Source organism: Paroedura picta, chromosome 15, assembly GCF_049243985.1.
Source record: "Paroedura picta isolate Pp20150507F chromosome 15, Ppicta_v3.0, whole genome shotgun sequence".
NCBI classification, from domain to species: Eukaryota; Metazoa; Chordata; class Lepidosauria; order Squamata; family Gekkonidae; genus Paroedura; species Paroedura picta.
In genome coordinates this window covers 7,027,043-7,054,142 of record NC_135383.1, presented here as the reverse complement: position 1 = coordinate 7,054,142, position 27,100 = coordinate 7,027,043, and the positions used below count along the sequence as shown (strand labels likewise).

The following is a 27,100-nucleotide window of genomic DNA, read 5'->3' as shown; positions in this document are numbered from 1 at the left end:
ATTCCTTCTCCTGAAATAAATGCAGAGGCTGGGAGCGCCGAAGGCATAGAGAGTGTCTCCTCGCAAATCCCGGCTACGAATTGTACTCTGCCTCCCTCTCCTGGTCCTTTTCACCACTCAGTGTCAGGAAGAGTCTGACATCTGCTGCAAAGCCCACACAAGTGACAACAGTCCTCCTCCTTCGCCAGTGTGGCCATTCAGATGCTCAGATCGGGACCCAGATGCCAGAAGACAGAAGACACGGACACTTGCTGGGTTACCTTGAGCCAGTCACGCACGCTCAGCCTAACCCACCTCGCAAGGCTGTCGTTGTGAGGATAAAAGGGAGGAGAGTGGTGGGAGTTGCTTTGGGTCCCCATTGGAGAGAAATATAGTGTATTTAGGAAGGAAGGAAGGCCGGCAGAAAGAAGAGCTGGCTTTTTATAAACCGCGTTTCAATACCCAAAGTGGCTTACAAACACATTTCCCCTTCTCTTCCCACCAGACACCCTGTGAGGTAGGTGGGGCTAAGAGAGCTCTAAGAGAACTGCAGTGCAAAAATCAGCTCTGAGAGAACGGTGACTAGCCCAGGGTCACTCAGCTGGCTGCATGTGGACGAGTGGGGAATCAATCCAAGCTCTCCAGATTAGAGTCTGCCACTCTTTAAGCATGACTCCAAGATGGCTGGCTGGCTGGTTGGCGGAAGGAAGGAAGGAAGGAAGGAAGGAAGGAAGGAAGGAAGGAAGGAAGGAAGGAAGGAAGGAAGGAAGGAAGGAAGGAAGGAAGGAAGGCCAATAGCATGTGCTGGCAGGAGTCTGCTATTGCTCTAACCTGTATATATGTTGACGTTTTCAGGGGATTTCTTCAGTTCAGTTTTGGTTCTCTGTACCTTAGAGCTGGGATCAATAAAGAGCTGAAATGAACTCCCAGCATCCTGGTCTCTGAACCCACGGATTTAACACAGTCCATCAAATTTCCAGTGACCAGTAAGAAGGCTTGCTGGGCAAAAGACCTACCTGGCCCCATCCACTTTCTTAAAAAACTTGTGTGGCACCAGAAAAGGTGTTAGTAGGTTGGGGTTCCCTGAGCTGGATCCTCTAATGTGGATTCATTGAGCGGTATCCTAAAATACAAGCAACTGCTGCCCGATGAAACCTCTAAATGCCCTCTGGATTCAGCCACCCGCTCACGGTGATGCTCAGCTTTCCGAATTTCATTTGTGGCAACGAGCCATTCTCCGAAAGCCGATTGCAATCCTGAAGAGCAAAACCCAGCAAAACGTATGTCTCTCCTGGCCTAATCTAATCAGCCCAGTGTATTTGGCTTGTTACCGGAGCATCGTAAAAACGAAAATCGGATGATTGCTTTCAATTTCCAGGGACGATGATGACCGCTCATGAGCATTAATTGCCTAAATTAAACCTCTCCATCAAGGAGGGAGATGAATGGCCCCTGCTATCCATTCACAAAAAAGCCAACGGTGAGGTTGCTTTGGCAGAGATGCGACCACAACGAAGGCCCCCTCAGAGAAACCTGCACATTTTGCCCATTTCCAAACTGACCCATGGCTAGCTTCAAAACCGGAAGGGCATTAAGACCCAGCAGCCACTGAACCCAGTCTCCTAATTGGCCTCCCACAATCCAATGGAAAGCTTTTATGCAGATAGCTCCTTAATATTCAGGAGTCGCATCCAGGGACTCAGACATGTTGGATAATGCACTTTCGATGTCCTTTTGCAGCTGGATTTTCCTGTGCCAAACAGGAGAATCTGCTTCTAAAGTGCATTGAAAGTGCATTACCCAATGCGTGCAGAAAGTTATGGCCCACAGTGAGTCATGGGAGTCGAAAACTGTCTTAAGAATAAGATGAAAAATACGTAATAATGTCCTGCAAGACTACGGTCATACAGAAATGTGGCTTTATGATTGTCCATAAACGATTGTCCATAAACGATTGTCCAGTGACGATTCTTTTTGATGGTGGCGGTCATGTTTCTTTGGCAACAGAGTAGGTCACGCTGGACTTAATTCAAGAGAATCTCTGGGTTGCCACCTCTGAGTTGGGAAATACCTGGAAATTTTGGAGGCAGAGCCTGGGGAGGGCTACCTTTGGGAAGGGGGGGGGGACCTTCAAAAGATGGCCTACCACAGAATCCACCATCCAGAACAGCCATTTTCTCCTGGGGAAGTGATCTTGGTTGTCTGGAAATCAACTGTCACAGTGGGAGACTTCCAGGTGCCACCTGGAGGTTTGTGGCTTGACTCCCCTCCCCAAGCCCTGCCCTCTCCAGGCTCCACCCCCTAAATCTTCAGGTATTTCCTAACCCAGAGCTAGTAACCCTACCCATTAGTCCCAACAATCCTCCCTTCTCAGATTGCAAGTGGCAAACTTCACATGACTTACACATGAGAAAGAATTCCCAGGGCAGAGGCTTTTCCTGGCTCCCAGAGGGCTGGCCGGGAGTCATTTCTGGGCCTCCCCCATCCTCCCCCTCCAGAAGGCATGCAGGGGCTGCACCAGGGGGCAGCTCATTCCCCCTTCCCCTCACCCCCTGAGTTGAAAAAAGCCAGGACCACTTACTGGCAGCAGGGCATGCTCTGAGGCTACCTCCTCTTCTGAAACTGGCAGGAAGTTGGAGGTGGAGAGCTGATCCCTTATGAGTCTTTCCTGGTTGAGCTCCTAAATGAGGCTAAATTACCAGGACAAGCCACACCTGGCTGGGGGGGGGATGTTTCTAACAGGAGCCAATCAGGTAGGAAGTGAGTTGCCTGCATGCAATTTGAGCTGACAGACCTTCAATGGCAGAGTGCAATTTGAACTGATTGGCTGGCATCAGCAGAATGCAATTTGAACTGATTGAACCTCATTGGCAAAGTGTTTTCTCCCTATTAGCATCACCCCCCCCCCAAGGAGGGCCAATCAGGTAGGGAGTGATTTGTCTGCAGGCAATTTGAACTGATTGGCTCTCGTTGGCAGAGTGCAATTTGAACTCTGCTCTTACTGGCAGAGCGCTCTCTGTCTCTTTCTATTGGTGGCACCCCCCCCCAGGAGGGCCAAACAGGTAAGGAGTGAGCAGGTAAGGAAGCTCAACTTGAGCTTTATTATGTTTAGTGATAAGCCAATTTATGTTTTTTAAGCAAGGGGAGAAACGATGCCATGGCTGTTAAATCAACAGAGGGAAGGCTTCTTGAAGAATTAACCAGACCCTGCCTTTAGCAGGTAAGATTCTTCAACAATGCATCAGGATCACAGAGAGTAGGTGAGGCCCTAGCAGTGTAGCCTGTTCTGAAGTCAGGCTAGATGAGTCTTTTCACCTTAGTAATAGCCATGTGGGCAGCTGGTGAACATCCTTGAAGTAGGAGTCCCAAAAATCTGACTTGGCTACAGAGAAGGCCTCCTGTTAAGATTGCCCATTAGCTGACAAAAGCATGGGTATTGCAATGCGTCATGCTTAATGCTTGGGGAGCCCGGACCTGAGCAGAGGACTTATATTTGTGATAGACAAGTGAAAAAAAGCAGCTGGTTATCATGAAAGATTAATAGCGCAGTCGGTGCGTTTCGGAAAGCCTTAAAACGTTCTGTCTCAAAGCTTCCAGGAACGGCCTCCCGGGGTCATATGCAGACTGACACAAGGAGATCTTTTCTAAGTGCTGACTTCCGATGGTTGTCGGTGTGCCGGACCGGGAGCTGCCACAATCAGTTTGCTTTGGCAGACTCCGGAGAGCTGGGTTCTGAAATCTCATTTCGCCCCTGCAGCAGAAGGAACTTGAAAATAAAAGTGACCCGGAGGGAGTGCAACTCATCCCCATGGGCAGAATCAGAAGAAAAAAAAATCCCCAATATGCAATTTAGATTCTCTGATGTGAAATTTCTCCTAAGATTAGCAGGGAGAGGGCTGGTGTGCATGGTGAAGGAAAGTGGCATCACGCCATTGCTGACTTACGGTGACCCCACGGGGCTTTTGAAGACATTCGGAGCTGATTTGCCATTGCTTGCCCCTCTGCATTGCAACCCTGGGGGTCTCTGTGGTGGTGGTCTCCCACCCACCCTTTTTAAACTTCTGAGGCTGACCCTTCTTCGCTTCTGTGATCAGGCTTGCCCGTCCCGTCCAGGTTGTGCGTATATAGGACAGTCATGCCGTGCTGGGAGATGCCTGTCTGCCCTGATGCCATTTCCCCAGTGTGTGGATGCCAGCCTTCAGGCGGGGCCTGGCGATCTCCCAGAGTTGCAGCACATCTCCAGACTACAGAGAAATTCCCCGGGAGAAAATGGGTGCTTTGGTGGGTGAATTCTACGGCACTTGTCCTCCACTCAGGTCCCTTTCCTCCCCAGGCTGCACCCTCAAATCGTCCCAAGATTCCCAACCTGGATCTGGTAACCCGACTTCTCTACCCTACACCGGTGGGCCAGGGGGACCTGGCCACCCTCCTCCAACTCAACCTGCCCTCCACGTGCTTTTAGTCCCAGTAAGGGTGGGGCAGAGAACCAGAAATCTTCAGAAGGGTATTTTAGTAAGGTCAACAGGCTTTTATTATAATGCAGTGGTTCAAGAAGACACTGTGAAAAAAGAAAGAATCACCATAAAAAACAACAAAATTTGTGGCTAGGGGAGGGGCTCTTTAGAGCAGCGCCTCCCGAAAGCTCCTCCCCTGCCACAAAGCGTGTCCGTCTTTAAGGTGCTCCCGGACTCTCGCTCTTTTCTATTGCTACAGACAGACCAACGTGGCTGTCTCAATTTATCCCTGTGCAAAACGGGAGTCTGTTCTACTGCTGTACTCTCTTAGTAGTACAGCTAATACAGCTAGTACAGCTAATACTGCCCCCTCCCTGCATTACACCTGCTATACTGGTTTATATTAAACATACAAGGCATGCATGTGTTAATAGCTTTCCAAGATGCAGAAATGGGATTGCCAACTGGAATCATAGAATCATAGAGTTGGAAGGGACCTCCTGGGTCATCTAGTCCAACCCACTGCACTATGCAGGACACTCACATCCCTATTGGTCATCCACTGTCACCTGCCACCCCCTTGAGCCTTCACAGAATCAACTCTGGGTTGGAATATATCTGGGGGCTTTGGGGGTGGAGCTAGGAGTGGGTGGGGAGGGGCAATGCAGTACCATGCTATGGAGGGCAGGGCACCTTCCGAAACAGCTGCTTTCTCCTGCTGAACTGATCTCTGTCATCTGGAGATGAGCTGAAAAATGGGGGGGGGGGGTCCCCAGGTCTCACCTGGGGACTGACAGCCCTGGTTGCTCTACTGGGTGCTCACCCCACCCCACCCCCATGGTGTGTTTCTCCAGGTTGGCCAGCCCTTCACTCACCTGCCTCTAGAAGTTGGCACTGCTGTCCAAACACCTGTGAGAAGGTCACAGTTGGTCCTGCTGTGGGACTGGGAGTCATAGCTGACGTTTCCATGGTTTTGAGAAGGGCCTCCTGGCTCAGGCATACGCACAGCACCCAGCTGTGAAGGGGGTGTCCTCTCTTCCTACCACCCAACCGGTTGGAAAGCACCAACAAAGTGGGAGCAGGTAGGTCGCTCAGTTGACTTTTGTCTGGGGAACGCTGCCAGCATCTAGGTCCTCCTGGCCTCAGCAAGACCTCTCCTGCGTCTCGGAAATGCTTCCTTCCTCCATGGCCACAGGTCTCGGGCCCACTCAGACGGCTGGATTTCCACTCTCTCTTGCAGATGCTCTTCGGCACGATTCTGTTCCTGTCCGAGCAGCCCTTGCTCTTTTCCTGGGGCAATGCCCAGGACGCTTCCCTGCAAGAGAATGACGAGAGAACTGTTTTGCCAAGGTGGTAGAGCCTCTCCCGTTTGATGTCAGGAAGCCACCGGGTTGGGCGCAGCTGAGGCTGCCCGGCTGAGAAGGTGGTTGTGTCCCTCTTGGCTCTTGCAAAAAACAAAAAAAACAAAACCCAATTGCTTTCTCACTCTTCCTGGCACCCAGAACTCACCAAGAACTGTTGACAAAGCAAAAGCTTCCGTGACGACGGCCAACCAGCTGTGACAGAGCTGGATCGAAGTGCCAGGACGCCCAGCGCCAACCCCAAGCCCACCGATTCCCCTGCCTCCGGGGTGCCCTCTTGCGTGGCCCGGCCAAGCCGCATCTCAGTTCGGCAGCTGCACGAGCTCACGGTCCAGAGGCTTGCGCCGACAGTATGTTCCGGCCTGGGGTTTTTTGGCCCTGGTCCCTGCTGAGTGCGTCTCGTTCAAATCTCTCTCCTTCTCTCCCTCCTTCTCAGAGCCGAAAGAGGAAAACAGGAGGAGCCTGGAAGCATCATGAAATCACGTTGGCTGTTGGCTCTGAAACTGCTGCAGTGTTCGTTCTCCCCCCCCCCTTCATACCCCCGCTGCACCTTGCTTCCTGTCCCACTTCACTCAGCAATAGATTAAAAAACAGCCAGGCGCTCTCTCCTGGAAGCAGATGGACGCGCCAGCCTTGATAAGTCTGCACTTTCTGTCCCTGCTGCTCATCTGCATTTCTCGGGGAGGCCAGGAGAGAAAGGAAGGAGGGCTGAGGCAAGGTCAGGAGGGTCACACCGGAGGAAGGCCCCACTCCGGCCCTTTACACAAGAGTTGCAATGGAGGCCTGCTTCTCAGGACAGGGAAGAAGGGAGAATGTTCTTCCTGCATGTAGATCAACAGCGAAGGGGGTTTTGGCTCTTAACAGGGTAGCCAGGAACGATCCCTGGCAGTCTTCAAGCAAAGGTTGGATGCACACTTTTCTTGGATGTTTTAGGATGCTTTGGGCAGATCCTGCGTTGAGCAGAGGGTTGGACTAGATGGCCTGTGTGGCCCCTTACAACTCTATGATTCTGTGATCCCACATTTGTCACCGTTGCTCTTTTCTGTTTGCAATTTCTGTTTTTGACTTTTAGGGGAAAGCAAACAGGAGGCTCCACCAAACGGCGACTGAGGGATGCTTCAAAGAGTTTTTGCTAACTAATCCAAGGTGTGTTTCCAGGCAGGCCTTTGGAGAAATCGACTGAGAACAGTTTGTTTCTTTATTGACAACAACAGGGTCTATCGCCGTTCCTTCCACTCCTTCGTGTCCTTGGCAAGCCATCAGCTGACCCAGTTAGCAGCGTCCAGGTGGGGACAAGCTTTCTCCTGGAATGGTCTCCAGACTGCTGAGTTCCCCTGGAGGAGATGGCAGCTTCCGTGGGCGGGCTCTGGAGCATCACATCTCTGATGTGTCACTCCCCTTCTCAGGCTCCCCCCTCCCCCCCCAAATCTTCTGGGAATTTTCTAAACTGGAGCTGGCAACTCACTCCCGCAGCTGATTCCCCCCCCCCCCCAGCCTACGAGATGCCAGGCTAAATGCGTTCTGTTCAGTTGTGGGTAAACTGAAGGCAAACGAAGAAGGGGACGACAGCGAATGAGGTGGCTGGATGGAGTCACTGATGCGGTTGGTGCAAATTTAAATGGATTCCGGGGAATGGTAGAGGACAGGAAGGCCTGGAGGATCATTGTCCATGAGGTCGCGATGGGTCAGACATGACTTCACAACTAACAACAACAACCAATTCAGTTGTGTCTCATTGCTTGTGGGTTTTATTTTATTGTGGCTTGCAGTGGATGAGGTGGTTCCCTTTTTAACTGTGTTTTTACTGCTGATGGTTATTTGTACTGACTGTTTATTTTATGGGTTTCCAGCGGTAGATTTTCTTTTACATGGAAGCTGCCCTGGAAGCCTTCGGCTGTGAGAAGAGGAAGTATCAATTTGCTAAACCAATCCATTGGCGGACAGGATCCTTTTAAACCATGAACACTACAGTGCGGACTCTAGTGGTGGGTCCAGCTCTGAAGGGGGCCGAGGAGGGGGGAGGGGTTAAACGTCATCCCTCTGGGTCATTTGCACCGTATCTTATTTATAATTTGGTTTCTCTACCCTTCCCACCCCTAGATGGGTTTTTGGTGGTATGCGAGAACAGAAACATCAACAATATCAATAAAACATCCATAAAATAGTAAAACATTAAAAAATAACCTACCTTCCCCACCTCCAGCTACCTCCATTCACCGTCAGGACACTGCTGGACACTCTATATTCTGCTCAGTCATGCGCCCTACAGATCTTGTTAATAGTTAATATGGAAGACTGCTGCCAGATACCTTGGAGAACCACTGCCTGGGAGAATAGACAGGCAATGCTGACTGGGAGAGACCAGTGACCTGTGGGTGGGCCATGAACAGAGTGTCCCCAGGTCTTTCTGCAGCAGCTGTCTTCCCTCCCAAGCCTGGGGCTTTATATTCTTCCTTGCAGCCAGCCTCTTCCCCTCCCCCCCTGCATTGTAGAAGCAATCGAACACAACAGTCTCATCCCTTTTTTGAGAAGACCCCCTGGTTGGTGGTGGGCTTAGGAGCCCAAAGTCTTGTCGCAAGGACCCTTGGGCCAAAGGAGAAAGACCCACCGCCCTTCTCCATCGCATTAGATGGTTTTGCAGCCACCTCACTCTGCTGACTCATGCCCTGCAGGCAATCAATGTGATCTGGCTGTCCCGAAGGCTAATGCAATTTTTGGCTGCTCGAGCAGTGGCCGAGTATCCAAGGCGCGAGAAGCTATGGCTCGATTCCCCTTGTGTGCTCGCCAGACCTGACCTGGAATTCTGCGTCCGGTTCTGGGGGTTGCAGCAGCGTAGACACATCTGGACAGGTTCAGAGTAGGGCAGCCGAAATGGCTGGTGGATCTGGAAGTCACACACATACTCTTGAAGCTGCCTTATACCCATTTGTCTATCAAGGCCAGTCTTATTTACTGAGATCGGGGTCACAGGAAGAGGTTTTCCACATCACCTCCTGCTTGGGTAGTTGTGAGGGACGAGAACTCCTCTACTCCTTGAAGGGAAGGATAGCTCCTGCACCGCGTGCTTCCACGCCCCTGCTCTTAGACACTTATTACGACCGTTAAAAGAAGTTTAAAAACACGGCTGTGGAAACAATGCCCCTGTCCTTCATGGGCAAAAACAAAACAGGTCATGTAGATGAAACTAGACCAAAGCACAGACGTTATTATATTGCTGCAACAGAAGGCAAAACTACCCGACACCAGCAAACTATTTCAAACACCGGCTGTGGAAAACAAAGAAGGGGGTCATAAAAACAGCTTTCCCTTCGCGATTATAACCCCCCTGAGCTTGGTCTGCAACGGGAGACAGCTTCAGTCACAGAGGGTTCCCAACTTGTCATAGTCAAGAGACAGAGACCCCCGTCAAAAGATTTTTCAAGCCATCTAGTCAATGTTTAGGCATAAAAACTCAAGCTTTCCTACAGTTTAAGGAAGAATATTTTATTGGTTACAGATATAGAAAATACCTCATGTAATCTCAAAATCTAGGTGATGGTTACGTGCTTGTTAAGCAACAGTCCCTTCCATCTTTAAAAATACACAATGAGGGTTCCCCCAGACTTCAGGGTTTATAAGACGCACGCTCCCCCTGCAGTTTAAGTTATCTCCCAAGGATGGCAGCATTCGAAAGCAAATGACAATCCCCTTTTATATGGCAAATTGGAAATTTTAATGTTTCTGGAGTCATTCTCCGATAAACTACAGATAACAGCAAGCTTCAGTACAGGGACAAATCTCCAGGTTAACACCTCCCCCCACTCCCCCCCCCAAAAAAAAGCCAACCTCCTCTGAGTCAAATGAATGAAAAATGTAGATCACATATAATACAACGGAAGTGTCCGAAGCGACTTAAATAATTTTAAATATTTTATTATTTTTCTCAAACTTGCTACAAATGCTTTATACAATAGTTTGACATAAGAGTCCCCATGAACTGGGAAAAAGTAACCCCCCCAAAAAAAAAACAGGAAAAAGAAACACCCTAGGGAATGATAGTGAAAGGGGATGGGTGTTAAAGTGGCACAAATTCACCAAACAATATTAAAAACTACAAATTTTAAGAGGTAGATTACTTTTTTTTTAAGTCAAGAACAAAAAAATATGGTAAAGTAAAAATTGTGGGGGGGGAAGGGGGGGAGAACAAATAAAAACTAGCTGCTTTTCTTCACCGGCTGGATTCACGCCTAGTTCCCTCCCCAAAAGAAAAGTGTGAAAAACGGTTAATTTTCTGAAAGTAAATCTTGCTTACCGGCTGGGGGGGGGGAAACATTGTAGCTCTTAAGTTACTAGGTACAGATACATCTGCCAATTCAACCATCATTTCTTTGTGCTATACACGGTTTATAGGGTGAACAGTTCCTTAAACAAATAACCTGTCGGACAATATAGGCTTTTAAAGACTTCAGAAACGAGGCCTGTTAAGTCAGGCGGTGCTAATTTCTCTCCCCCACCCAACCTTCTTCTCCTGCTGCTGTCCTCAGGGGAAAACCACAGCAATACCCTGGTTTGGTGCCCAGCTTAACTCCTCCAGCATGACGTTTGCCACAAGGGGAGTTTGGAGAGGAGGAAGTCTCATCCACACAAACCTTCTTGCGTGTGTGTGTGTTTGTGTGTGTATTTTTTTTAAAGGCTTTGCAAGGACTCGATGTGCAACCAACAACCGCCCTCCCCAATTTTTTTTCAACGCAGTTAGTGTTGTCCTGGAGAGAAGGAGCCCAGATTTGCACGCTTCTAGGTTATACCATTTTTCACTCTTTTTCATGCACTTCGGTCAGGAAAAAACAACAAAACAAAGAAGTGCAAGCCCAGGCGATGAATTCTGTAGCAATGTTCACTTGTTTAGCTTGCTGCACTTCTTTAACAGAAAGGATTTAGAAAGGGGGAACGGGGGGGGGGGGGGGGAAAGACACCATGTACCCTCTCGCTCTCTTTCTCGTGCTCTCTCTTTGCAGCCAAGTATCCCTTTAGCCTGGCCGGACCCAGCTCTGGCATGAGCAGTCTGTTGCCTCGGGGGGAGGGAGTGGTCAGCTCTGGCCAGTTCTTTCAATCCTGGCTGGTTTGGCTGCTGGGGCCACAGTGCTTGCCTGCTGAAGCAGAGCATGGCACGCCTCTGGCTTCGCTGCTTAGCTTAGGAACTTCCTTTCGAAGGTCTGATTTGCTGCTACAGAAGGTTCCTGGAAGGGAAGAAACCAAAATCGGACAAGTTAACTGGATGTTCAATATAAGGGACTTAAAAAAAAAAGAAGAAGGGCGCGAGGGGTTTTGAGTCACATTGTTAGTCCCCGGGGTCCCCAACCTTTTCGAGCCTGTGGGCACATTCGGAATTCCAACACAGCACGGTGGCCACAGCAACAAAATGGCTGCTGCAAAATGGCTGCCGCAGGAGGCGGGGCCAGTCGCAAAACGATTGCCCCAGCTTAACTTCAGTAACACAGCGCTGATACTTGTGTTGTGGTGGCAGCGGCTACCGAAGCAACATTTTAAAAACAGAAATCTGTACAACCAATCTCCAGTAGTCAATCAAAAGCCTTCCTAGGCAAAAGCCCTACCTGGCCTTTCCCACTTCCTAAAAACACCTGGGGGGGGGAACCCAGAAAAAATGCTTCAGTTTTTGGTGGATCCTCTGCCCTTGGGGCACGCCCAGCCATGCCACCCCACTCTCTCTGACACCACTGCCAGTTATGAAGCAAAGTCTCTGACCGGCAACCAATTTTTAAAGACAGAAAAGCTCACCTGAAATCTTTTAACTCCTGCTTTGTGCTAGTTTCTTCCTTCTTGCTTTCTGGAGAATCAGCACTGGCCACCTGCTGCAGGCTCCGGGTGACGGGTCCTCCGATCCTTTCTCTTGACTTTACGCTGAACCGGTTGGCCTTTTTTTTGCTGGACGAGGACTTGCTAGCCAGGGCCACTTTGCTCCGTTGTATTCGGACATGCAGTTTGCGGGAGGTTTTGCTCGAGAGTCCAGAGGAACTATTTTTCGAGATCCCCTTCGGTCTTTTGCCCTCCCCTGGAGCCACTTTGACAACTCTCACGGGGCTGGCGTTCCTGGGGGTCAAGGACACGGCCGGCTTTTTAGATCTATTGGGTGGTATAAATTTGACATTTTGCTTCAATTTGAAGGATGCCGAGGGCAGCTGAATGGCCACGGGCCCAGAGCTTCGAGCTCTGGTCTTGCCCAAGTGAGCCTGCGTGCTTTGCATCTTGATCTCAGCGTCCGCGGTCCGCCGTCGCTGGTTTCCGATTTTGTCTCCGCTGGAAGAGGAAGCCATGCTCTTCTTTTTAGTGTTTTTTTTAGAGGGTGGGGAAATGGGCTTCTTGGGACAGCTATAGGAGGCATGCTTGTTCAAGCTCCCAATGTACGTGAATTCCCTGTTGCAGAAGGGGCAGATGTGAGAGCTGGACTCAACCGTGCTGTTCCGCAGCTCCGCCTTCTGCTGAGACTTCTTCTTCTGCAATATCGCCTTCTGGACCAGCTGGTTCTTCTTCTTCAGTGCACTTATTTTAAGTTTGTTAGAGGACATCCTGCTCATTTCAACACTGAAATTGAGTTTCTTGGGCTGCCCCATACGCCTGAACGCGTTGCTCGCAGGACCCGGAAGGACAACCCCGTTTTTCGGGCGCACCGTCTGTTTTAACGGGACAGGATTCTTTTTCGGTGTATACCGCTTCTTGTCGCTGGCTGACGCACACGCTAAGATATGTTTGTGCAATTCCGGCATGTTGTCCACGCTTTTGCCACACTTTGTGCAGCGGATGGCAGTGGTAAAAGTTTGTGGAATATTATGAGTGGTGAAGTTTGTGGCAGTGACTCCAATACCATTGGGATTGCGGTGGTGATACTGGAACGGAGGGGGTTTAAAACTCGGGTAGTGCTGATTGAGACCCATCCGGACGTCGGGATCTTTAGACTTGACCCCTGCAGCCATTATTTTGATGGTGGTATACAGCTCTTCGGAAGAGTCATTGAGTTCTTCGTCGTCCTCCTCCTCCTTAGTTGGTTCGGCAGATTCGTCCGGTAGGATCTGCATGTGTTCGATGCTGGCCTTACTGGGGTCTGTAAAGTTTTGCGGCCGTAGGGTCCCGCTTTCATATTCGTGATGGGTGCATTCTTTGTCGGGGTGGAGATCTCGCTGGTGCTGTTGCAAATTGCATAAAAAGGCAAACTCCTTCTTGCAGATGGAGCAAACAAAAATGTTCCCGACTCCGTGGAGCAAGAAGCGATGTTCGGACAAGTCTGTTTTATCCCTAAAAAGCTGTACACAGAATTCACATTTGAAGGGCCAATCCTCGGCGTGAATCGAGAGATGTTTACTTAGATCTTTAATGGATAGGAATGGAGACTCACAGACGTTGCACACAAAGTTCTTGTTAAATGTTTCCTGAACGAGATCCATTTCGCTGGAACCATGTGGGTCTCCACTGGGCTTTTCAAGCTCATGCTCCATGTCTTCTTGTTTAAAAGACATGATGGGGACTGAGTTTTCTGCGTTATCACCCGGGGAAAGGACCGAAGAAACCGCAGAGAGGGGAGGAGGGGAAGGAGAAGAAGCTGAGGACGAGGAAGAAGAAGGGGAGGAAGAAGAGGAAGAAAAAGAGGAAGAAGATGATGACGAGGAGAGAGTGGGAGGTCCAGGCGAAGCACAGCTAAGAGGTTCTACAGAGGGAACTGGCGATGCCGAGGCGGTAGGAGAAAGGATCGGGAGAGGAGACTGAGCAGTAGCATTGGACAGGGGAGAGGGACATGAACTAGGAGTGGCGCTTACATGTTCTTCTGCAAGCGGTGAAGGGACGGTAGGAAGCAGGGGAGGGGGTGGAGTGGGAGCCTTTAACATAGGGGGGCAGGGTGGTGGGGAAGGGGAATTTGTTGGAGTCAGGAGAGGAGGAAGCTGACACGAAGAAGCGGCAGATGCTGGAGGTACAGATTTCTCAGTGGAAGGGCTACTGGAACTCAACTCAGAGACTGGCACACAGACCGCAGCATGAAGCTCCGGCTCTGGAGGAGCTTCAGTGGATCTGCCTACGCTCTGGCCTGCATTCTTGTCAGCCGCCGAATTCTCCGAGGCCAAATCAGTCCCGTTGTATTCGTTCAGCAGAACCTTCTGTAACATGGACGTGGTTGGCTTCTTCTTTACGCTACTACACGCTGGCTGTACCAAATTAGCCTCCTTGCTGTCCTTGGGTTCAGGACTGGCAGAAGGCTTTTTATGCACGCTGAGATCCAACACCGACTCCCAAGGAACCTGGGCCCTGTTCTTGGAATTTGATCTTTGCTTGACGCTGCTGGATAAGTCCAAAGGCTGCTGGTTGCACACGTTGCCAAAGGGGGGACCGCCTGGCCAGTCCTTCGAGGCTTTATAGTCTTCTAAACAAAGAGGGCTCACGGTCTCTTTCTCATCTCGACCCGACAAACTCCACGCAGGGGAATTGCTGTGACTTTCTACCTTGGGTATTTTTGATCCTAGTACTCCGTCATTCCAGAGGGATTTCCCCTCTCCCGCTTTGTTGTAGTCCCGTAGGGATGGACTGTGCTGAGGAGAACTGGGAGGGGAGCTGGTTCTCCTTTTGAATCTGCTTGAAGCTATGGGCAGAAGAGGCGGGGATGCGGCCGACAGTCCCAATTTGGGGATTTCTGTTGAGGAGGAGGATGGAGGCGATGGGGCTACCTTACTACTGTCCTGAGTCTGGAGAAGTTGCTTCAGCTTTGATGATAAGTAAATACTTTTCTCTTTGGGAAAAGACAAGCTGTCGGCGGTTGATATGGTAAGAGGGATTGTTAGTGAGCAGAGCGACGTTATCGGCTCTGGATCCATTTCTGTTTTTATCTTCGAGAGGAGAGGGGGGCTTGTGGTCCTCCTCTTTTTAGGCTCGCTGTTACTACTGACTTGAGACTCTTTCGGCACGTCGGGCAGATTGGTTTGCATAGCTTTCATGCTTGAGGAGATCTCCACCGTCACAGGACTGAGTAAACAGTTTATTCCATAGAGTTCTGTCGAGCTGGATTCCACCTCAATCACGTCACAATTGCTTGTGCTACTGTTGGACTGGATCTTACCATCAATATAATAATTGAGATTTTCAGATATATTGCTGGACACATCCATAATGTAGACATCGTCAGCCTCTGTCTCCTCCTCAAGATCTGTGCTGGCAACATACACGTTCTGGGCTTGCTGGGTTTGTTCTGCCGGAACTTGTGGCTCTTCTGGTTTTCTTCGGACTCCTTTGGGGATTAGATGACGCTCGTGAACCCTCCGTTGGTGCCTACGCATATTAGTGTGCGTTCCAAAAACCTTCCTACAATATTTGCATGGATGCATTTCTTTGGGTTCCCTGATCTCTTCAAGAATAACAGAGTTTGAGGTTTCTTGAGAAACTTTATTGTTATCTAAGGATGTCAAGTCTTGCTTGGGGCTAATTTCCTCTTTGACGCCACCATCTTCTCCAACTGCTTGGCTTTTGGAGCTGCCATCGGACAGCACAGCTGGACCAAGTGTTGGGAATGACTTCCTTCTTGGCCCAGCCTCATGCCGCCGCTCATGCCTTCGCCGGTTGATCTGTGTGCCGAAGGCTTTGCCACAATAGCGGCACTTGAAAGCATGACTAATGGCCGATATGTGTATGTGCATGTGGCGTTCCAGTCCTTGCTTGGTTGTGAATTTCCTCTCACAGTGTTGACAAGGGTACATAAACGTTCCCTGGACAAGGCCGTCGGATTCCTCCTGGACTCGGGGAAATTTCACCATGGACTTTTTCTTGGGGGAGCTTTCTGGAGATTCTTCGGATATGCTGCTCTGCTCTTCCACAGATTCGAGTCTATCTTCGCCCAAAGACATGGTCTCCATCTCAGGAATTTCTTTAGGCAAATTTGCATCTTCCTCCTCCTCCTCCTCCTCCTCCAACTCCTCGGGTTGCTGCTCCTCCTCCTCTTCTTCTTCCTCGTCCTCCTCATCATCTTCCTCTTCCTCTCCCACCACTTCCTCAAGCACCCCTCTCTCCTCCAGTACTTCGGATTCACACACGATTGCTTCTTGTTTCTCTTCTGTCATTGTATGGGGATCATTGACGGGACTGGAGACGACCAGGTTTGGAAGTGTGTCTTGATTTACCATCTCCTGGATCACAGCAGTCTGTTCCAGTGACAGCACGGCTGAAACCGAAGGGCTTGCATCTTCCTGTTTACGGCCTGTTTTGTTTTTGTTAGAAAAGGAAAAGGAGAAGAAATAAATGTAGCGAACGTTCTTTATATATAATGATGATCAGGATTCTTTTTTTCCCTTCCCTTACTACAGAAATCTGACAAGCCACAGGGACACTGCTGCTCACCTCTCCTCGCAATTTTAAGATGCAAGTGGTAAAACTATATTTTATTGGGTTATGTTTACTGACTAAAAACGGCCATGGTTGGTGCTGGCTTAGCCCCCTAAGAATCTGATTCTAAACAGTTAAATTTTGGAAGAATTTAAATAAATACACAGAACACATGCTGAACAATCCTTACCGTCTTTAGGGTCTCTCATATCTGCAAGAATAATATCTGAAACAGTCTTCTGTTTTTTGTCTGTGGCTTTCTTTGCTTTGTTTTTTGCCTCTTGGGATTTTTTCTTCCCTGAGCAAAGAGCAACAACAACAACAACAACAAAACCCATTAAAGGGAAGTCACTTTAATTCTTTCCTTAAAAAAAAAATTACCTTAATTTAGTGAATAGTGAGTGAGAGAGATGGTCATTTTAGAACAATTTAGAGTATATTGCTGCTTTATTTAAAACACTTTTTGTCCTATGCTTTCCAATGAATGCTCTCAAAGCAACTACTTAAACCACAACAGAAAAGGAGCCAAACAACAATAACATTATCAAAATAACTAAAGAGAAAACCAAAGACCACATTTGGAAAAAAAACCCAAGTATTTCAGGAGATTAAAAAACAAAGGACTGAAGGGTAAAGGTTTAGAGGGGAGGGGAGTTCAATAGAAACCTAGGAATATACAAAATATGATCTTCTTGGAAGCAGCCTTGAGCTGACAATGCTGGGAGAGGCAGGATATTAAACAAAATGATTAATTTTTTTGCCTGCTACGTAAAAGTAGAGTAGGATTCTAGAACAGTTGAATCTTTATATAATAGCTGAATGTATATACTTACAATGAGGTGCTGAACATTCAAAAGCCTTTAAAGGGATCCCTGCCTTTAAATGTTCTCCACGAAGACTGGGAGCCTTTAAAAGGACCCCCTCGCCCTGCATTACAGCTGATTCTGACAGCCACATGGTTGCCATGATTAGCTGTTAGTCACATGTGGTCCCTTTCAAAACTCCCTACCACCACCACCTTTGCAGGCTTGGTCGGGGGTAGTACTGAAATGGGCGACCTAGAGCTCATTGTATTTTTTGTACAAAGGGCTACACTGCTAGTATAAAATAAAATGAAGCTCAATTCACCATTTTCTTCTGCAATAAACAATCAATGACAATGATAAAAACTTTAAATAAGTGTAAGATCTGAATCCATTAGTGCCCTGAATATATCAAAAAGCACCCCTAAATCTGTTTTTAAAATTAGCTTTGTCTCATGCAACCTGTTTGCTCATTTGACCCAAACCCCAAGCACTACCTGCCCCAAGGTCTTAAGGCAGGTCCCAATGTTTTCTATTATTATACCAGGAAGAAGTGAACATGACTCCAAAGTGTAATTATTCCGCAGTGAGATCTACAATTGTAGACAAAGGCAGGTAATGCAACTTAAATAAAATAGGGGTGGGTAAGACAGAAGAAAGCAGATGATGAAGAATCACTTGATGCAGAACTCCACCCTAATTAAATTTGATTTTGTTCATGAATAAAAAACAAAAAGCAAACTAGATCCCATTCTACATTTTCATTTATTTCATTCGAAAGATTTGAAATGGATTGGAACACCTGCTACAGACCAGCAATGCAGGAACTATAAGTAGTTTCCAGCAAGAATATCCTTCTTCACCAATGTTGACCTCCCTGCACCAATTAAGTATCTGTGCATTATTCAATGTCTGACCTCCGCATCAATATCTTGCTTTAGAAAATACTCACAATAGTTCTTGAAGCAAGTCAGACACATAAAAGGAGCAGACAAGATTACAGAGTAAGCAGCAACTCACAGAACTAACAGTGCCCCCCAGCCCCCATATATCCAAAGTCTTAAGCCTTAAAAGTCCTCTGAAAAGATACTTTTTTCAGATCTGAAAATCAACAAGGATAATGCAAAACAAGATTCTCTGGAAAGGGAATTTCAGTCTTGATGCCCCTGAAGGAATAGAAACATCATGTTCACTATATCTAATTCTCAACACAGCCCCATTGGTGAATACTGAAATCCAGAGGCAGACATTCCTGTGAACCAGAAAAAAGCCGCAAATTTGCAGAACAAATCTTAAATACACACACATAACCCACCATCCTGGGGGGGTGAGGTTTAACCACACATAACAGAAGCAATGTTTATACCTTAAGAAATGAATGCCCTCTGAGATCCCAGTGTCCATTGTGGGTTGTTGCTAGGAAATATTGCCATCCTTGAACCTTGGTTTCTGTAAATAAAAGGAGAGGGCCCATTCCAGGGCTCTTCTGGCCTCCCAGTCCACCCCTGCTCCCTTCCCTCCTGCTGTGGAGGGAGGAGTTATCAGGCCCAGGCCCAACAATCACCATGGAACAACTTGCCTCCATGCAACTTCCACAATTCACCCAGTTGCAGCAGTGGTTGCAACTTGATGCCGTACACCTTGCTTGAGTCTAGTATCCCCATCCACACAATTTTTGCAACTTGGCTGGGCCCAGCAGTAGCCACCACACTACTCACCTGAACAAATTGCTCCTGCATGACTTTTGAAACCTGACCAAGACCATTCCCAGAGAGAGGCTGCCAGGGGAAGCTTAGAATCAGTGTAGTGCAGTGGTTAGAACGGCAGTCCAGGAGATCCAAGTTCAAATCTCCACTCTGCCAAAGAGGTTTGCTGGCTGACCCTGGGTCTCTCTCTCAGTCTAATCTACCCCATAGAGTTGTTGTGAAGATAAAATGGAAAAGAGAATTAAATAAGCTGCTTTGGCTCCCCATTGGGGACAAGAAGTGGTTTGGAAATGAAGTAAATAAATAACAAAACTCAAGAGTGGGGTGGAGTGGGGAAAGGAAGGTTGGAGAGTGGGAAGGAGAGAAGGAAGCTAGGAAAGGAGAAAGTACTTGGCGGCTAACAAGAGAGAAACAGGAATTCATGTGGAGAACTGGGAGGAATAAAGCCCTTCTCCTCGCAAGTCCACGCATGGTATTTTTTTTGCTTGTATGACCCTAAAAGGCTGCCTCATTTCACACCAGACCATTGAGAAGGTGGGGAAGAAGCTTTACTGCTTGAAAAGCATTCTAGGCCAAACTCAGACTTCAGCCCCATGATCATGTACCTGGCAGTACATCAACTAGTCCAGTAAGTGAGACTAGCTAGCTTACTGCCATCCTGCCTGTTCAGTATTTGCACCTGTGTCTCTATTTCCCATGACTCAATATGGGTTGCTTTTCACAGAGCAGTTCTCTATATTTGCACCTCGTCGCCAGGGCCCTGATCTGTTTTCCTCTGCCTCTGACCAGGGTTTTCACTTGTTAGCCTCGTGAACAAATAATTGTATAGGTTTGAAAAGCCCCGAGAGAACTGAAGAGGTTTCTAAGCAGCTCTGCAATTTCAAACGCTAGCTCTGGAATTAGGCTTTTGTGACCTTAACACTGAATTACCCAGGAAGAGGTGATTCAGCCAGCAGCTGCTCTGACGCTTACTAAAAACAGCCAGGATGACAACTTGAGTGCAAATGTAACTTTAGATCTACTGGAACAGTGGCTGAGAAGCAAGTGGAAACAGCCAAAGTTTTTTTTTTTGGGGGGGGGGGGAAGTCCTCTGCTTTGGTGCTTTCCGTCCTTCTTCCAGACTGTTTGCGGGAACAAAAATTCTTGCTCACATCAGAGCTACTTGGAAGAATGGTTAAAGCTTATCCCTGGGGGTCCTTATCCCACTCCCCATTTTTGGAAAGACTGGCATTTGGACACACTGACAAGCATGACCGACGGCCGGAAAACACACTAACGTTTTCCAAATTTTGTCATGGGAAAGGGCGATAATACAACTGGGTTAAATTGTAAGAGACAGGAAAATGTGGTTGCACTTAGCAATTTGGATGACTTTTTGAAAACTTCAATTTCTGGAGCAGGGAACTGCAACATGTAGCATGTGTAACTCCTAGAAGACTCAGGGCAAGATTGTGAAGATGTGCTCTTGACTTATTTTTCTTTTCCTTTTAAGTGTTTACTTCCTAAGATTTTTCCCCCTCTTTGCTGCTCAGCTGATTACTTCATTTTTGGTGCTCTTCAATGTTCTGTGTCTAGGATGGAACAAAACCTGGTAACGTGCTGGGAAATAAGTAGACCAGGATATATTTTTTTTAAGTTGGTGACCTCTGGACTGGACAATCTGGAGGACAAGCAGCTTGTGGAAAGACTTGAGGGGATCATAAGCAAGGCTAAAAGAGTCCCAAGCTCTTTTGCCGAAATTATAGCAACAGACCATCCAGGGGAGTTCCCTCTTCCCCAGGTTTTCCTCAGATTTGGCTATTCATAGGTTAAGTTCAACTTTCCAGCATTCTTCAGCAGCCATGGTTTAGAGAACAGGTTCTGGAATTCATTGCAGGTGCCTTTAAAAGAACGATTAGGGGATATTTAAGGAGGCATGGTATATCAACAGCTATTACCACTGATACCTCCCTATTTTAAAAGTGTCCCTCTCAACAGCAGACTCTGAGAGGCAGCAACAGTGGGGAAAGAGCTGACTTATGCACCCTGCTTCTTGGCCTTCTGGGGCAAATGAGTGACCTCTGTGAGAAATAGAGGGATGTTTGGTCTAATCGAAGCAGGTCTCTTCCTACATTATTTTTTTAAAACAGAGAGCTGCATGTCCTCCTGATTATGATCCCCGTCCATCAGAAGTCCGTTGGCCAAAGCCACATCTACAAACCTGGTAGGAAGCCTGATATAAGCACACGAGTGCACTTACCATCAGGTTACTGAAGGCTCCTACATGCCTGCTACTGGCAGCTGGCTCCTCCAGTTGGTCTAAACAAGAAAGATACAGGAATGAAACACAAGGGAAGTGGAATGAGAACAGCGATAAAAAGAATAAAAATGAAAAAAAAAAAAAGACAGAACACCAAATGAGTATGCGTGTGTCGACAGAGCAGAAGATCGCTGGAGGAAAGATATAGAGAACTGCCATGTGGCCTGTGGTGGCAGAAAACCTATGAAGGGGAAGACCTCTGCCCACCTCATCCGATGGAGTGGGTTAGGGTCTTCATTAAAAAAAATAGGGTTTAAAATAGATTATATAGAGCTAGGATGGTCCAAGGGATAGCTCAAGGACCCAGGAAGTTAAGAACTTCGATTCCCTCTTTTGGAAAATGGGATCCATAGTGTCTGTCTTACAGGGTAAGGTGGAAGGTTTAATTAAATAAGCACGTTTGCAGCTTACTGTGAGTGCTATATTAGCAACCTAATTATCTCTTTTGCACTCCTGTAACCAACCTCAAAGTGACAAGAACCTGCTTGTGGCACACCATGACAAGGAGGTTGGGGTAGGTTTCTAATCCAAGATGGCGTGTGCTTATGGGACCATTCTGCTCCCAATGATGCCGAAGCTTCAGGAACCCATCATGTCATCTAGTGAACTCCCAAAACAGGAGGAGGTGAAAGAGGAAGACTTGGTAGTGAATTTCTCAAAGTCATACCCTGTGATCATCATGAGGCAGCCTAACATCCCAGAAATATACTGATGCTAAAGCTTGATCTTGGGGACTGTGATACAGTTGCCCTTCCCACAGGACACCAAGAAAGGCAAAGGAGTTCATGTCACAGGGGGTTAATTACCAAGAGGAAGTGCTAAACAGAGCCAGAAACTCAAATCCCTAGGGAGAAAAACTGCCAGGTTTCTACCAAAATAGCAGATGCAAAGCCCAAACCATCCAACATAATGATGCAAGCCCACTTTTTTCCATTTCAGTATCCAACGCAATATGGGACATCTTCGAATTATATTTGGCTACGAAGTCCAGAAATGTTCAGAATCAAACACAAATAAAACCTGAAAAATCCAGTGTTACAGAGAGAGTTGTGTGCTGGGGTGGGAGTAGTTTCTAAAGCGGCAACTGTGGCAGGAAAGGCCTGTTAGCTCTTTGGAAGAGCGAGCACACACACAGAAGAGTTTCAGCCGGCAACTTATTGTCAGGTGCTCTTTGAAACAACCAAGCTCCCCCCCCCCCCCCCCGCAGCAATTTTTTCCATGCAAAATGCTTAGCTGTCCCCATCTGGCTCACAGTTGTCCCTCGGAAATCAGGGAGGCACAGATAAGAAGGCTGGATTGTGCTACTTTTTGCGGCTCAGTGGCAGCCTAAGGGACAAGTATCCCCTGGCCCTTCAGAACCAAGAGGAAGCATAGGCACACTTGTCATAAACTGCTCCTTTAGTAAGGAAAGCAGCAGGAGCAGCAGCAATAATATAAGTAGGAAAACTCCTGCGTTTACAAGTTACCCACGTATACCAAGAAACTGATTTGCTTGATCACTGGTCATTTATGTACGCATCAAGAATAATTTAAGTGTTGAAAACAAATTTGGTTACGTGCCAGACATTAGTATCATCTTAAAATGAATTTCAGTTTTCAGTGGAAAACTTTCCTCCCCCTCCCCCGCAATTACCAAGCCTAAAACCTACATAGATATGTGTCAGCATGCAATCACCTCCCCATGGATTCTAAAGTAGTATTATTTTGCCTGGTTTTGCTTAAGATAATAAATGCAACTTGCCAGATATCAACAGGAGCTGGTTATTTTGCTGCCCAGTCACCAGAAGAGCACTTGTATTTGCTCTGGAAGTTTCACGTTTGAAGGGCTATTCTTCCATGGCAGAGCACAAGTTTTGTGAGTTGCTGCCATGCACAATGGATGTTGATCGTTAGGCACACTAAGAGTCTTGGTGAGGTATAAGAGTTTCAGATGTTCAATGGGATTACTTCTAAGTAAGGGAACGAAAGGCCTCAACCTGAGTCTTTTTTGGCTACAGCATCATCTTTTATTAGATTCACCTAGCCTTTCACCAGGGCACTGTGTTCATGGGGATATAGTTTTCACTTCAATCAGATTGTTTCAACTCATGCAGGCCAGATAATCAAAACAAAAAAGTAAAAAGAAGTTAATCACAACTATACAAAGTGCTTTTAAAAATACCAAAACGGTTGATGATTGTTACTATTACAAGTACCAGGAGTTCCGATTCAAGTTCATCTGTCAATAGTACAAAACCTGATTATTTAGAACAGGGAAGGCCAAGTGTTAAAGTCTCTTAAGAATTTTTTTTTTAATCCAAAACTCAAACGTATTTCATTTTGGGAGTGGGAGGAAGACTCCCTTCCTTTTTTGACTCTGATTTCGTTTCAGTCAAAAATATTTCAGAACATGGAACCCATAAATTAAAATATGCTTTCAACATGCACACCCTTGGGAGTCCTCCCACCCTGAGCATCACCCCCTGAATGTAACCTTTAGAATAAATGACTGTGGGACGATTCTGTACATATGTTCCCTGCCTGTTCACTCAAAAAGCACCCCTCCAATCATGTCAAGGCATTTAATATTAAAACACAACCTCCAACCTTCCAAGTGAACTATCATAAAGAAGAATGAAATCCGTACCTGATGAGTCATCCTCCACATTTCAACATCACACAACAATAAGCTCACACCCCCACAACCTGTCTGAATTCAACACGTCCAAATTTCCCAAAACAGAGAAATGTCATTAGCCACCCAGGTTCACGATAGTTCATGTGAACCCCCTAATGCTAGTATAGGCTTCGAACTGTCAAATACACTCTTTGTTTATAATCTGCAGAGTACATCTGCTTTACAAAAAATGCCCTCAAACAAATTACACCAAACACATTGCAGACACGTTTCAGGCAGCTGGAAATACATGATGCTGAATTTTTTTAAACTTGAGAGACGGAGACGTGTTAAAGTTCTTGAAATAGAAAGGAATGTAAAGCCCCATAAAACAATTCAAACTCTTTCCTGAGTTAAACTAGCTTTTTGTTTCAAAACTAAAGACCAACAATAAACGGAAAACTCCGTCCTGTACTCTAAATTACAGAGAAAGAAGATAATCCTGTCATGTGACAAGACACAGGGGTGGGGTGGGGCGGGGGGGGGGAGGAGAGACAGACAGAAAAGGAGAACATGTTCTTCTAACTGAAAACTAAACTGAGCAGACAGGCTGGCAGGCGGGTCTGGAAAAGGTCAGGCAGAGCCGGATATATTTGCCGGTCTGACACTCCTTGTGGAAAGCTTTAAGAATGACTTTTAAATCTCACAGGCAGGAACTACGGTAGAGGGGAAAGAAGTTTTTACATTTCATCATGTCACTCCCAAAGACACCCCCCCCCCACCACACACAGTGGCTCCATCCTCTCCCCCAGAGGAGACAGACCAAAAGTTCTTTACCTTTCTTTGCTTTCGGAGAGTTCCTCTTGTTTCGGTTGCTGGCCCTCTCCTCTTCAATAGCAGCTGCTATCTCCGGGTTGTCTTCTCCATTGTACCACACCAGCAGCTCTTCGCCAGGCTCAATTGGCTGGAGGAATGAAAGAAAGGGAGACGACAGGACACCAATCAAGCGGCTCGTTGTTAGCAAGACGGAGTGAAGCAGGCTCAGGGCCAGAGGGCGTGGAGCTTGCCGTACGGATTACAAACAGCTGTACTCTGCACTGAGAACAGATTTCCTAACTGCCTGCCTGGCCAAACAGGAAGGACTCTTTAACCCTTCGAGGCTGGGCCAAGCTGATTCGACCCTGCTGCAGCGTCGCAGAGAGGGCTGAGCCAGGCGGGAAGGAAAAGAAAATTGCGACAGGCCCCTCTGGTGGAAGGAGGACTGCGTTTACTTAGCAGCAGGAACCATGACTTGCACATTTAAAGAGAAGCAACTTTGCTGTCTCCCAACTTAGTCAGCACAAAAGCTTTCGCCGACCTGCTGCTGAGCGGCCAAGGATGACCCACTTTGGGAAGATGGAGGAGGAGAGGAAAACAAAAATATAATTAGCACAGATTACTAATCACTGGGTGCGCTTCTTAACAGCAAAATGAGATTGTGTTGAATGCTGACATCATCTCCAAGTATAATTTACATGCTTGCTTTCCTTCAGCCCGGAATTTTTTTTTTTTACAAGGTAGAAACTAAGCAGATATTATTTTCCTAGGTCTGTGTTGCTTTTTATGTCTGATCAGCTATTGTATACCCTTGACCAAAGAATGGTACACTCCTTCTGTCTGGGATGGTCATCCTCTTCCACCGAGCGTCCAGCTTCAGGAGGGACGCACATGGAGCAGTGAGGGAAGAAGGGGACACCCGCCTAGTCAGCCAGATCAGCCGAATCAATGCTGGCGATCAATGGGGTGACAGATGTTACAGCCAGATCGCCTTGCTTCTGGGATATTCCCTTAACATACAAACCCGTGCCCATGTATCTCCAAATTTTGGAAACAACCAGTTAAGAAGAGCATTTCTAGTAGCTCGCTTAAACATCTTTCCCTCAAATGTCATCCGATAGATTTTTGAAGATCCCTCCTCAGGAGAGATACTGTTTACATGGATGTAGTGTCCCTGATACTTTGTACCATATACTTCTGGTGTGTCCTAAGTTTGAAGTATATCATCATCCGTTAGCTAATTATCTGAAGAAATTGAAACTCAGCTGTGTTAATGAGAAACATTGGATTAAAATGATACTAAATGTGAGGGACTCAGCAACTATTATAAAAGTAGCAAAGTTTTTGCTGGCAATTTTAAATGAAAATCTTTTCACGATGGATTTTACATCTGGAACTGTTTGAAATTTTCATCTTATGCTTTGCAGTTTTATGCCAATAAAGGTACTCTGAGTCTGATCAGCAAATGCATGCCCGAGGAATGCCAGGGTGGTGTAGGAGAGAGATTAGAAGCATTGTGAGCCGGGTTCAAACCCTCACACTACAATGAAATTCATTTGATGACCTTGGCACAATCACTCTTCTGGCCTCGCCAACCCCACAGGCTAAGGAAAAGGACTTGAAGCTTCTTGGAGGAAAGGCAGAATAAAAAACACAGTAAAACAGATTATGCTACGCACAAGCCTATGATCTCTCTGAGTGGCCTTGGTTAAGTTTCTCAGCCCGCCAGCCACAATCATGACACTGCCTTAATCTGACACCGCTGCCATGAAGATTGTAGTGAATACGTGAAACAACATAAATTCTGTAAAATGTGCTCTGCAAATAGAAAATGGGGGGAAGAAAAAGCATTTCTTACATCCTAGTTATTTACCGATCATTTGCTTCCGTTGTACCCCTTCTTCCCCAATGGGGTCCCAGAGCAGCTTCCATTGTTCACTCCACCCCGTTTTATCCTCATAACAATGGCCCTGGGAGGTAGGTTAGGCTAAGAGTGTGTGACTGGCCCAAGGTCACCCTGTAAGCTTCTGAGGCAGAGTGGGGATTTGAACCAGGGTCTCTCAGATCTGAACGTGATGCTCTATTCACTACACCAGGGGTAGTCAACCTGTGCTCTTCCAGATGTCCATGGACTACAATTCCCATAAGCCCCTGCCAGCATTTGCTGGCAGGGGCTCATGGGAATTGTAGTCCATGGACATCTGGAGGACCGCAGGTTGACTACCCCTGCACTACACAACAACAGCACATGGAACTCCAGATTAATCCATTTCAGATTTTTAACATGCCTTCTGGTCACTATGAAAATATACGTCTTTTCCTAGCTAGCGAAAGGGCCAGAGTGGAAAACGGTGGCATGGATTTCACAGGATTCTGGCATCACCATCTACGAACTAACAGGAGAAGTTTTCATAAAATGACTACTTCAGCTCAATTAAGTCCCTTATGAATTCCAGTCCTTATATCACAAGGTTTCAGAGCCGTTATTGATGCAGGGAGACAGTGAAAATGACCAAGTGCACTGCTCTATTTTTGCCCAGTGACTGTTCAGTTTTGCCTCAGTGGAAAGTTGAGAACTGGAGCACCGTGGTGGTTAAAGTTCTGGACTGGGAACTGGAATACTCAGCTTTAAATCTCCACCCAGACACAAGATGCGCTCACAAGGTGAGAGTGGGGAAGCCAACCTTTCATAGTTTGGTATTTTAATCTTAATATATTTGTTTTATGGGTGAGCAC

At 47.1% G+C, this 27,100-nt stretch overlaps 2 protein-coding genes across 10 annotated transcripts in view; both read right to left on the bottom strand.

Annotated features, from left to right (window-relative positions):
* Nucleotides 1–6,155, bottom strand: part of KAZN (kazrin, periplakin interacting protein) — a 194,551-nt gene extending 188,396 nt beyond the window's left edge. The window contains exons 1-2 of one of the 4 annotated variants that reach the window (XM_077311068.1): nt 5,943–6,155; nt 5,309–5,748 (exon numbers count right to left, since the gene is read on the bottom strand). In XM_077311068.1, coding sequence (XP_077167183.1) covers nt 5,309–5,402 — 94 coding nt within the window. In that variant the 5' untranslated portion in view covers nt 5,403–5,748; nt 5,943–6,155. Of the gene's footprint in view, nt 1–2,560; nt 2,626–5,308 lie in introns of those variants that run through there. The other 3 variants (XM_077311067.1, XM_077311069.1, XM_077311070.1) reach the window with 3 other exon arrangements.
* Nucleotides 6,156–9,690: 3,535 nt separating this feature from the next.
* PRDM2 (PR/SET domain 2) overlaps nt 9,691–27,100 on the bottom strand; it is a 37,519-nt gene continuing 20,109 nt past the window's right edge. For 5 of the 6 annotated variants that reach the window (XM_077312632.1, XM_077312630.1, XM_077312629.1 and 2 more), the window contains 4 exons: nt 24,386–24,512; nt 16,335–16,442; nt 11,570–16,019; nt 9,691–11,010 (listed from right to left, as the gene is read on the bottom strand). In XM_077312632.1, coding sequence (XP_077168747.1) covers nt 10,998–11,010; nt 11,570–16,019; nt 16,335–16,442; nt 24,386–24,512 — 4,698 coding nt within the window. In that variant the 3' untranslated portion in view covers nt 9,691–10,997. Of the gene's footprint in view, nt 11,011–11,569; nt 16,020–16,334; nt 16,443–20,892; nt 20,952–24,385; nt 24,513–27,100 lie in introns of those variants that run through there. The other variant, XM_077312634.1, reaches the window with a different exon arrangement.